The sequence below is a fragment of the Pinus tabuliformis genome, chromosome 6, assembly GCF_031772625.1.
Source record: "Pinus tabuliformis cultivar Carrire ecotype Pingquan chromosome 6, CPIR1, whole genome shotgun sequence".
In the NCBI taxonomy this organism is placed as follows: domain Eukaryota; kingdom Viridiplantae; phylum Streptophyta; class Pinopsida; order Pinales; family Pinaceae; genus Pinus; species Pinus tabuliformis.
In genome coordinates, this window is record NC_142292.1 from 1,482,192,874 (window position 1) to 1,482,205,819 (window position 12,946).

Consider the following 12,946-nt stretch of genomic DNA (forward strand, 5'->3'; position numbering starts at 1 on the left):
CTAGAAACTAAGAAATATGCTAGCACACACATAAAAATTAACACACTTATTTTTGGACTAAAGTCCATGGAAAAACCCAACTTAGGAAAACCGGTGTAGCAGCTGAGGATTTTATATTATTAAGCAGCAATGAAATTCTGAGTACAATCTGGATAACGAAAACTAGAAATCCACAACAAGAAAATTTGACCGAATTTATCTAAGGGAATTTCCCTACTTCCATAGGCAACCCCGGCACAACTCTGCTTCAGAAAACTCATCCTCCTAGACCCCTCACGCTAGCTTATGCGCAGTCTTGCGCAAACCTTTGAACGTCTAGCTCGGAAGTGCCTTTGATCAAGTTGTCCTTCTTGTCTCTGCTATGGGAAATGATTCTTCGGTCTTCTGGAGGACTTTCCAAGCCTCTGGAAGCTTAATCGATTTTTCCCACAGCGAAATTGAATTGCCCTATGAAGCTGACTACGCAGTCCTCTGCGCTGCCTCAATGGGAATAACTCCGCCTCTTGTTGCTACCTCTCTGGAACAGGAAAACTTTCCTCCAGATGACTGCCCCTCTATGTCTCTACTTCCCTTCCAGCTCAAACTCTTCCGGCTGTTCCCTCTAGAAAATCGAACTTTCTAAGGAAATTGATCTTTGTGTGTGTGTTCTCCATCTACCCATCGACTCCTTATAATCTTTTGTTGGACTTCCAACGGCCAAGATTAAAAATTAATCAAGGACCAAGATCATATCGGAGTCAATCCGTGTGAGTTTCTAGATGAATCACACCTTATCTCAATTAATGTTGATTAATTAACCAGATTTCCTAAGTTTAGACTTAGGAAATATTAAAAAATAGGTTAATAATCTAATTGAGACACTTCTAAGTGGAATTTCCATAAACGATTTTTGCGTTATGGAGAACTCCTGTGTTTTAGCCTCTCCACAAGGTTTCAAGACTATAATACCTCTAATGCTACAAAAACTACAAGTTGCAGCACAGAGACACAGTTGATTCAGTATTTTGGTTGTTTCTCAATTGTAGTAGTTGCAGTAGCAGCAACAACAATGATAGGGATGTTAATTGGGTTGCAATGCAGATGCAAAATTGGCAGCAGAATAGGCTATACAATGCAGTGTCAGTAGCTGCCCAGGTGCAACATGGTTCAGCTACAGACTACAGTCAATCGCAGATGAATTAGAGCTAGCGCAATGGTTGGTGGACAATGGCAAGCAACTATAGTTGTCAGACATCAGCGACGTGAATGGGGGATGTTATGGAGACAGTTGGAGAACACCTTCCTCGCTAAGAGGGAGTGTTAGTTTTTGTAGCATCAGATGGTGTTCTAGTCTCGAAACTTTGTGGAGAGGCTAAAACACAGGAGTTTTCCAAAACCCAGAAATCGTTTCTGGAAATTCCACCTAGAGATAGCTCAATTAAATTAATTGACCATCATTTAAATTTTTCCTAAGTCTAACTTAGGAAAATTGGTTAATTAATAGTAATTAATTGAGAAATGTGAGAATTCTCTAGAAACTCACATAGATCAACTTGGAGATGATCTCAACCATCGATTAAGTTTTAATCATGGTTGTTGGAGTCCCAACTAGAGATTATAAGAGGAGGTTGATGGGTAGATGGAGAATACACTAGTTGCAGATACTAAGGGATCAAGGCAATTTGATTTCCCAATGGCAGGTGATTTAGCAGTGAGATCGAGCCAATGATTGAGTAGCAGGTGGAAGAGTGTTACACAGTATTTTGTCACACTCCTAGTCTCATATCCTAAGTGTCGCACTTTGTGTTGTCAATATCGCAAGTGTCGCAAATTAACGAAAGCTGTCAAAAACAATGTATTCACCATGAAACATGTTCAAAAGCATCCCTGAAGGAAGAAGAAGACTTGCCTTGAAGAAATTCTAAATAACTTGTCCAAAACCTTGTTTTGCAAGCCCAATGCTACTTTTAGCAGACAAACCCGCGCTAGTAACCTTTTGTCTAACTAGTGATTAGCGTTGGCAGCACGCCTTTTGATAGGAAAATCTGCAGGCGTCCTCTTCAAGCAGTTTTTCCTAAAATGGAGGAGAAGCTTCTCCTACTATAATTCTCGAGAATGGCGAGCTGGTTGTAGTTGAATGAGGATTAGAGCGAGACCTCCCATTCCTGGTTCTTGATCCTACTTTCATGGATCTTCCCCTTGAAATGTGGAACCTCTCCCTCCTTTTATGGATCCTCAACTCCCTCTCCTTCCCTATAAATCAAACCCCTACCATCTACTTTTGGTTAGTTGCATGGAGTTATTAGCTATTCATGATTGTACACATGATTCCTTCTATTCGGATGGTTGCGCCCATGCCGTGGATTCATACACATGATCCCTTCTATTTGGATGGTTGTGTCCATGTCGTGGATCTATGCACATGATCCTTTCTAGTCGGATGGTTGCGTCCATGCCATGGATCTATGTATTGTTAGATGCTTACACTTTGAGCATACTTACATCAAAGATGTCAGATATATTGTATTATGTTTGATTTGCAAGTCTCTTGACGGTGGTTCTCCAAAGTCCTTGCCTTGATTTGTAAAGCATTTCAGCCATCACTTCCCATTCTAACTTCATGCTTTAGGGGGCATTTGTTATACAGTATTTTGTCGCACTCCCAATCTCATATCCTAAGTGTCGCACTTTGTGTCATCAATGTCGCAAGTGTTGCAAAGTGACGAAAGCTGTAAAAAACAATGTATTCACCATGAAACATGTTCAAAAGAATCCCTAAAGGAAGAAGAAGACTTGCCTTGAAGAAATTATGAAGAACTTGTCCAAAACCTTGTTTTGCAAGTCCATCGCTACTTTTAGCAGACAAACCCACGTTGGTAACCTTTTGTCTAACTAGTGACTAGTGCTAGCAGCGCGCCTTTTGATAGGAAAATCCGCACTAGCACTCTTCAGGTAGTGTTTCCTTAAATGGAGGAGAAGCTTATCCTACTAAAAGTCTTGAGAACGACGAGTTGGTTGCAGTTGAATGAGGATTAGAGCGAGACCTCCCATTCCTGGTTCTTGATCCTACTTTCATGGATCTTCCCCTTGAAATGTGGAACCTCTCCCTCCTTTTATGGATCCTCAACTCCCTCTCCTTCCCTATAAATCAAACCCCTACCATATACTTTTGGTTAGTTGTTGGTTGGCTATTGCTTGGTTGCCTTCCTATTGCTAAACTATGCCTAAATGTTGCCCATTTTGCTTGAAGGTCTTGGCTAGGACTTGGAAACTCACCTAAAGGAGGCTTCCAACATCAAGGCTTAAGTGGTTGTATGCTTCCCTTACTTTCTATTAATAATACATTATGTGTTTGCTTTCCATAAGTGTGTAAATCATTACTCATTTAGTGTGATACTCCTTGATCTGTCACATAGTTTATGTTAGAATGAATTATGTTATGTATGCCTTTGTCATCTCTGTTTGATCTTCCTTGCAAGTATTCATCGACAACGGCGTAGAGAGAATTGAACTTGGAAGCGAGAAAATCGAGGATGACGTCAATGGGTGTTAGCATCAGAGTGAGGTAGGCCATCTATCCTCCTTTGTATTTGCTGATAGAAACTAGGTAAGTTTACACGTATTTGTCTAGTTTGTTGTTAGATCCTCCCATTGGACTAGAGGGATCGTTTCTATTCGCAGAAAGGATTGCCTACACAACATAGAGGGGCAGCATAGAGATTTTCCGGAGGAGTTTCCAGTTCCATAGGAGTCAGAAGAGGAGGCCGAAATTATTCTTCAGGAGGTTGCGGAGGAGTTGCATAGTGCCTCATGAAAGGCAGTTCGATTCAGCTAGGAGGGGTCGATTCAACTTCCAGTGGCCGGGAAATTCCCAGGAGGCTGGAGAATCACTTCTAGAGGTAGCAACAGGCAAGACATCGTCTTCAGAGGCAGATTCCAGCTAGTGCATATAGGCCTGTGCAAAGGTAGCACAGAGGGACCTGCACAAGGGTTTGGAGAGTCAGTTTTTGAGGCTTAATTTGTTACGGGATTGTTTAAGGAGGGTAAATTCCCTCAAATATTTTTGCTAGTATTTCTCTCGGATAGAAATGCAAGTTTAGCATCTTTTTATTGTACTCAGAATTTATGTTGCTGCATAATAATAAAACCCTCATCTACTGCATCAGTTTTCCCGCATTAGGTTTTTTCGAGGACAATTGTCCAAAAATAACAGTGTCAATTTTATGGGTGTGCTAGCATTTCTCAGTTCCTATTTTTGTTTCCATGGTATTTTTTATGGTGAAGAAATTGCAGTGTGAATAATTCTTTATTTTGTCGTAAGCAAAATAAACTGCATAATTAATTTATTAGTTAGAAGAATTATTTTCAGTTGTTGCATTTCAAGGAATTTTCACAGTGCCTTGCTGGACTTTTGAACATTTGAAATTTGTCAAGTGCTTCATCCATTAGGCAATAGGGTCTTCGTTCCCTACCATGTGCATATGAGTAGGTAACACCATCCATGTTAAATCTACATCTTCTTAAATACTTATTGAAAGTAGTAGTAGAATTTGAAAATGCTTCCTTCAAATGAGCGAATTGTTTTGTAAAGCGAAATTTACCAAAAGTAGCCTAAATGGTAACAACCCTAGAAATGAGACATTCAAATTCAAAAGCCAGCTAAATTAAAGGGTTGGAAAACAATTTAATCAAAAGAGGCAAAACAGAAAGGGCAATAAGCTATTGAGAAGAAGGAAAAGGCACAAGACTAAAAACGCGTTTGAAATCCTATAGGAACAAGGACAATAACAAAAGAATCCATCAAAAGATAGAAGGCCAAAAGAATCGTCATGAACATAAAAAAAAAATTATTACAAAAGCTACATAAAATGAATAGATGTTGGAAGGGTAACTTTGAATGGCAATGCAACATGAATCAACTGCTCCCTTGGAAGACTCAAGGGAAGTATAAGAAGTGCAGGGATTGGAAGAAACAGAACTAGACACAGAAGGCCTTTCAGAAGGTCAAGACAAAGATCTCGTGAATGGAAAAAATGAGGAGGGGGTGGAGAATTTAGAAGAGCCTCCAATCCTTCTGGTGATGGAGTCATTATCACCATTATCAACAAAGGAAAAAGCATCAAGAAAAAAAGGTATGGAGAACATGAAACCAAGATTTCAAAGAGCATAGGCAGAATCTTTTGAGGTCAATACCCAATATTATTTAAAACAGAAAGACTTCATCCAAGGAAAGAACTAAAATTAGGCAGATGATTGGTGTAACTGTATACCTACTACTTTTTTAGATAGTGAAAGTTCTTAGCATTCAGATTATTAAATAAAAAAATAAGTGGATGTCGGATCTGAGTGCTAGATATTTAGTATCTTATTGCAGATGAGAAATTCCATTGTAGTAGTATTGATAAAATTAGTTTCCGAAGTAAACGGTTGTTTTAATTTAAGTTTTGATCTTGCAATGTGATTCTATATTCAAATGCTACATGAAGATGACAAAGCATTTATAGTCACAATAAAGAAAAATGTTCACTTAAAAGTTCAACAACATGTCCACTTTCAAAGAGAGGTTGTAGACAAAGAAGATAGATTCCACAAAGGCATTACTTTGTACACATACAAAAAAGAAGATGAATCCATGAATAATGAAGTAAGAAGACAATGGTCTTGATTTTCATTACAAAGATGTCAAGTAACTTGCAGGGTTGACAATTTGCGGAGACAATCTTGTCTTCTTCCATATTGTTCAATTTGTAGTTTGTGATGTATAAAGGAGTGAAGAGTTGCTTATTAAACTGTTTGATGCAGGAAAATTCGACTTTTCCTGCAACTCGGATCTGCTTTAAACAAACTTCATTATTTCTCTTACAATCATTCACACAGAATTGCCAGGACTCTTGTATAGTAATAAGTGATCATTCACATTATGTAAACATCCACTAGATATCCATGTATTCATGCATAAACACACAAAATCAAAGCAAAACGATTAATGAATTCTTCTTCTCATTAATAAACACCAAAATTGTATGTACATAAAAAAAATGTTAATCTATTCTCCTCTGGCCTAATTCTACATTCATTTTGCCATTAGTTCTCATTGCCCGTAGACTTACAATAAATAGAATTAAGAAATGCAATAGATTTTCTAAATCCTAAAAGACTCCATAAATCAGATTTTCCTAAATCCTAAAATCACTCCATAAATCATATCTTTTTAAATTCTAAAATCACTCAATCTATCCCTAGAATCCCTCGTGCTTTATAAGGAAGATTTGTTTTTGTCTTATGGATAAAATCTTTCCTATCCATAACTTTTCTAAAACTATGACTCATCTAGTTTTAAAAATCATAAAATATCTCAACTCAGAAAATACAATTTATTTACATAGAAGAATATAAATTCTTCTAAAAAATAAAGACCCCTTTTTGAAGCTTTTTCACATTGAAGACTTAATGGCTTGGAAGCTCTAATGCTCCTACATCAGAGGTAGAAAAAGGTCATGACCTCCTGGTCATGTGTCATCAATTCCTAAATCCTCCACAATCCCAAACCTTGTGTTGCAGATCATCCATCTCGTCATATTGTTGTCCTTCTACACCTGGTTCTCGAATTCCACTATTGTTTTTCTGATTGCAAGACATTTGTCTTCACCATGCTTCTGCTCACCATTTCAAGTGAAAAATTTCTAGTCAAGAAAGTGATCAAAACAAAAGTATACAGCCAAACAAATACACTTTCAACCTCATTTTATGCTTGTATAGTTGTTGCTTGAATTCTTTTCCCTGCTTCAATCTATTAATTGAGTTTTGTTTCCATGCAGCCAGTGAATTCTACATCCTTTGGTTTTGTTGTATCCTCCTTCATAACAACTTCTGAAAGTTGTCCATCCTCACATTATGTTCCTCTTGCATACACGCAATCAATTTCAAAACTTAAAACTATTTCTTCCTCTGGTTCATCACCCATTATGAGCATCCCATTCAAGTATTGCTCCTCCTCTCCACTGAGAACAAAATTTGAACTTTGTTCTCCTCTATCTTCCTCCTTTTTCATGATAGCTTCAAAGGGCTGCTCATCACCAATAACACCTGCAACCATAAACAAACCATCAGGAGAAACATAAGGATTTTCAGCCTCATTTCACGTCTCAAACATCAAATATCTACCAGCATTGCTATCTTCTCCATGGATTTCTCCTTGCTCAAGTTCAACTCTGTGAACTGCCTCCTCACACTCAATAGCTTTGAGTTCTTCCTTCAACCTATGTCTCAACTTTTGTCTCTGCTTCTTAGCCCATAATCTTTCAACAGGCCACTTAAGCCTTTTCCTCGGGTTCCACCCATACCTCTAGTTCTCCTCATTCTGTTGTAGTAGCTATGTAAGCACATTCAACTGTGCTCTTATGTCAACGAGTTCCTTCTCATATTCTTCATTACTCATTTTCCTTATGCCAACTGCTTTGGCATCTCCATGGCTTCCCTTTTAATTCTTCAAAGGACTTCCCATAGTCATCTTCATCTTCCCCTTTCGTGAACTTCCCATTGCCCATTGTGACCTACAAATCGCCTCTGCAGTATCAGACCTTTTTCTTGCTACACACGCCTCACCAAGCTTCTCCTTTGAGCTCGAACTGTTGGCATTCTTGGTTCCCTCCCCTGGAACCCCTTTCGAGCACTCCTTGCTCTTCAGGTTTCTACAGTGACTCTTTTTCCTCCATCACAGTTGTGCTAGCTGTCAAAATTATCACCACATCCTCCTCAATTGTTGCTACCTGTCATCAATATCCACAAATTAGACAAAAAAAAAAAAAACCCCAAAATCAATTTGCTTGTCGTTGTCGTCATCTCATCCTTAATTTTTCCTCCATACTGTCGCACAAAATTCTTTTGTTGTCTCTAGATCTCCTGCTTTTCCTTCATACTACACGCAAAAATATTTCGTGCTCTGATACCACTTTGATACAAGGAAATTCGACTGTTCTTGCAACTCAACTCTACTCTAAATAAATTAGCACTTCGTTATTATTCTTACAATCATTCACACAGATTTGTCAGGACTTTTGTACAATAATAAGTAATCATTCACATTATGTAAACATCCACTAGATATCCATGTATTCATGCATAAACACACAAAATCAAAGCATAACAATTAATGAATTCCTTTTCTCATTAATAAACACCATAACTGTACATACATAATAAAAATCCTGATCTATTCTCCTCTGGCCTAATTCTACATTCATTTGGCCATTAGTTCTCATTGCCCGTAGGCTTACAATAAGTAGAATTAAGAAATGCAATAGCTTTTCTAAATCCTAAAAACACTCCATAAATCACCCATAAATCCATAAATCAGATTTTACTAAATCCTAAAATCACTACATAAATCATATTTTTCTAAATCCTAAAATCACTCAATCTATCCCTCATGCTTTATAAGGAAGATTTGCTTTTGCCTTATGAATAAAATCTTTCCTATCCATAGCTTTTCTAAAACTATGACTCATCTAGTTCTAAAAATCATAAAATATCTCAACTCAAAAAATACAATTTATTTACATATAAGAATATTAATTCTTCTCAAAAATAAAGACCCATTTTTGAAGCTTTTTCACATTGAAGACTTGATGGCTTGGAAGCTCTAATGCTCCTGCATCACTGTTTCTATTATAACCGAACAGATTGTTATATATTATAAACAATCAGAATTTCACACATCTGAAAGATGCAGCATTCTGCAAGCTTCTTTGGAATTAGAAACCGAAATGGAAGAGTATGGGTGGACCGATTAGTAAGAAGTTTCAGATGACCCAGGGAAATAAATATTGCAAGAAATGCAAACCAGATAATCTAGTTATATTGCCCAGTAGAACTGTGATATAATTATTTAACACTTCAACAAAGAAGATACATGAGGAGAAATCAAGGAGAATAAGACAAAAGCAACAAATTGTGTGTGGAATAGGGATTGATGAAGTGAAATAATGAAGCGATGATGGCAGAGTGATATTGGAAAAAAAATGTAACAGATGAAAATCAATAAAAGTCCACATGATTGAGGTGGATCAGGAATAAAAGAAAAGGATGAATGCATCTTTCACTATCCAAAAAATGCAAACTCCAATCCAGTCGCTGCATCCCTAGATATGATCAGAAGGAAAGAGAAACACAGTGAAACCAGATTGTCTGAACAATGAGATGAATCAGCCTTGAATATAGTTACTCCTCACCTGTTTATTTATAAAAGGCTCATTACAATCATTTTCAGTTGTATCATTATTACGTTCTTCTATAAGTTTAAATTGTTGCAACAAGGTTCACAATGGAATGTCATCTTATATAAAACCTTGAAATTTAGGTTTAAACTTATGGTGTATGAATGTTCTAAATGCTGCAGAACTCCGAGTTAGTTCAGAACTGGTAAGTGTCCCAGATTCTTGATGCAAACAGACAGTACCAATAATCTGGATCAACATAAGTTATGGTCTTCATACGTATCAATATGATGTTTGAATTTGAATACAACACAACTTTCAAATAGTTTCCTAAAGTCTTGGAGTTATTTCTGCAGTTTGTAACATATCTGATGCATGAAAAAGGATCGCAACTTACAAGATCCCAAGTCTCCCAGTGTTGGTAGCAAGAAACAGATGTCCATGGAATAAGTCATAGCGGTTCAATGATACATTAAATCCAGCTGAGGATGCAAGGGAAGAAATAGTCTCAAATAGAAAGGCCATGTATAAGTTTAATTCCTGTGTCCAGATAGCCAAGCTAAACAGTTTAAAGTTTGTTTAGAACCAATACAACCAAAGGAACACAACCAAAAAATCCTAGATTGACCCCATCTTTGAAAGAAATCATTAAGATGATAAGAAAACAGCATCACTTGCCTACCTCATTTACAAAGCGTCGCCCAAAAGTGGTTCTGGTCAGTTGACACTTATGCTCTATACATTGTTCCACATCCGGCACCTGTTATCGGTAATAATAAGTGCTCCATTGTTTGGACCCCAGTAAAGCATGATAATCATATCTGACCAATAATGCAAACTGAGATATATAATACATAATGGAGAATGCATCAACTTTTGTCAAATACAAGGGAAAGAAAGGACAGGGACAATGTCATGATCTTCAAGTAAAAATTTCATCTTTCCTGAGCTAAAAATGTTTCCTAGTCAAAATTTTCCTTAATTGCAAAATACAAAAGAGATTCATAGCCTCATAAAGGTAGTGAAGTTTCTTAAGCATAAAGTTCTTTTAGATTAAGAATAAAGTGAAAACTTTAAATGCATGAAACTTTTGCATTTATCATGTGGCATAAGGTTGCACTTTTGATTTTTATCACAATGGATTGGTTTACAGCATGGTATGTGGACTCTGGAGTTTCAGATGGATTGGGAGCTATGCACTTTCTCTTGTGCTTGGAGATGATGTGCGGGATGTTAAACATTGGTTCATGTATGACGGTTCTAGCCCCCAAGGGTTGGATACTAGTATTATGGGATGTGAAGAGGATTATGTGGTGAATTGCATTGGTACCTGGTCTTCTCTTCATGGCTGCACTTGATGCTTAGATGGACAGTTATGATATGCTTGTCAGTGCGTTGATACATTATTGGTGGAGGGGTCATGATCATGTGTTCATGGTTAGCTTAGCTTGATACTTATGTATCTCACTTATGAAACTAAGGATCAAAAAGGTGGCATGATGTGTTCCTAGTTTGTGATAGACAGGTTTATTGCTTGGCCGCATTTTATCATGGTTTTGGCTTATGGTGGAGTGCATTGGAAGATACAGTTTGTAATGGTAACCCTGATTCCTCACCATTGGTGCAAACGTGGGCCAAATCTGTTTTAAAGTGACCATCCCTTTTTGCACTTTAACCATGATGAAGACATATATATGTTAACGCAATATTAAAGGTTATATTATTATAATAATGGGGCCACCACCTTCATTATCATTCACTAGCCTAACCATCATATCAAGTCATGCGATGGCTCAAAAAAGGGAAATGACATCGTATATATACTTTAAAGGGGCCACCCCCTTCCTTACCCTATGCAATTTATTGTTTTATATGGCTTGGTTATAAACTATGAGTAGAGGGTGCCAAACAATCCATCGACATCATAATAATATGGGGTTGCAGTCTTACTCTCCTAACCGTACCATGTCCAACGTTTGACTTGAAAATAATGTTAAGGATTATGGTTGCTAGCTGGGTGGAGCTGCCATACTAAATTCACACTCCCTTATCTTCATGTGGTTGTCGTACACATTGTATTTACAAGTCATGAAAGGGTATAGTACGTGTAATGACATCATACAAGGGTATGCATATGATGGTTGGGTTATCATTTGAATGCATTGGACATGGCACATGGAGTCATGTAGTACTATACAAACTAAATGGAGGAGCCGCCTATTATAACCAGTGTTAGCATAAGGGTCTATTTCTTTATGCTTTGTTCAATATATCACATGGAGTGTGAATACTTACAATTTGTCATATTTTAACATAATGGGTCCACCCTCTCATTCGTTGACTTGTTAACATGTAATAAGGGGTGTGTTATGGAGCAATTTTGGGTGTCATACAACATATTTGGAATGATATTATAGCACCAAGCCACCCCTTGTGATGCAGCCATTTCCTCTTGCACAAACATTTTGGAGGTCACCAAAACGATGAGGTTGTTAGCTTCTTAGCTATTTTAAAAAGTTGTGCATAACTAACTCATTATTTTTGCATTTGTTGAATCTTTCTCATAGAGTTAGTTAAAATGAGAAATTTATCATATTGTTTTCCTTGTGGAGGATGACTATCTTATTGTTTCTTCTAGAAGAGGAAAGTGGATCTCAACAACCCACTTATGGTTTTAAAAGGAAGTTTGTTGAGGAGATCAAAGATGTAATATCTTATTTTTATTGCTTGGAGAACTAATGGATCTAGGAAAACAATTAAATTTTTATTGTAAGAAGAGTCAAGCTTGTTGCCCATCCATATACATGGGTAACCACAGGAGAAATTTTGTCTCCTAAGATGTAGATTCCCAACCAATAGCCATACATCTTCTTGCCCGCAGTGCATATTGGTACCCCCTTCTCACCTATGGGTAACTAGAGGAGATCACTCTTCCATGATCCACATTGTAGAGATGACAACCAGCATTCTCCACATACAACAAGCCCTCAGATGCCTCTTATAGATATCATGCTTAGCTCACTCACCTGATTAGCATACTCATCTGATGATGGTGGTTCAACACAAGGTACATTAGCCATTGTTTCATACAAAATGTTTACATTTGATGTATTAGGCATTTAAGTAAGGAAATGTTAGATTCACACTTATACTGAGAGGGTGGGTGAATCAGTATAGGACAATTTCTTACTTAATTAACATATGGAACAAACCATCAAACCATCTCACATATGGAACACAAGGTACATATGAAAACTTCTTTATAATGAATCTTTGTAGGCACCAACCTCCAATTACAAGCTTTGTAGGCACCAACCTATAGGAGACACCAATCCCCATGTTGCAAGATTTCTAGGCACCAACCTACAAGAGACACCAATCTCCTCTGTTGCTTTGCAAGAACCAACCTACAGGAGACACCATTCCCCTCTACCACTTTGTAGGCACCAACCTACAAGAGACACCAATCCCCTTTGTTGCTTTGTAGGTACCAACCTACAAGAGACATCAATCCCTCTGAAATATGCTCTGTAATCTATTCTGCAATGGTCCACTCTACTTCATTAAATTCTGCCTTGTTCTCTAACTATATGCATTCACCTTATACTATGTTTATTTGAACCAAGCACTTCCTTCAACTCAAACATTTAACATAGGCACTTCCTTCAACCCACCCGTTTAGAAACTACGCTTTACCAGCATTACTCATTCATAGTACTTCAATAAGACCAGGTGCTTCCTTCAATCCATAC

At 37.4% G+C, this 12,946-nt stretch overlaps 1 protein-coding gene across 1 annotated transcript in view; it reads right to left on the minus strand.

Annotated features, from left to right (window-relative positions):
- LOC149264230 (T-box protein) overlaps positions 1-12,946 on the minus strand; it is a 177,430-nt gene that overhangs the window by 134,061 nt on the left and 30,423 nt on the right. The window contains exons 2-3 of the mRNA XM_089427807.1: positions 9,877-9,954; positions 9,592-9,734 (exon numbers count right to left, since the gene is read on the minus strand). Coding sequence (XP_089283933.1) covers positions 9,592-9,734; positions 9,877-9,954 — 221 coding nt within the window. The remainder of the gene's footprint in view (positions 1-9,591; positions 9,735-9,876; positions 9,955-12,946) is intronic.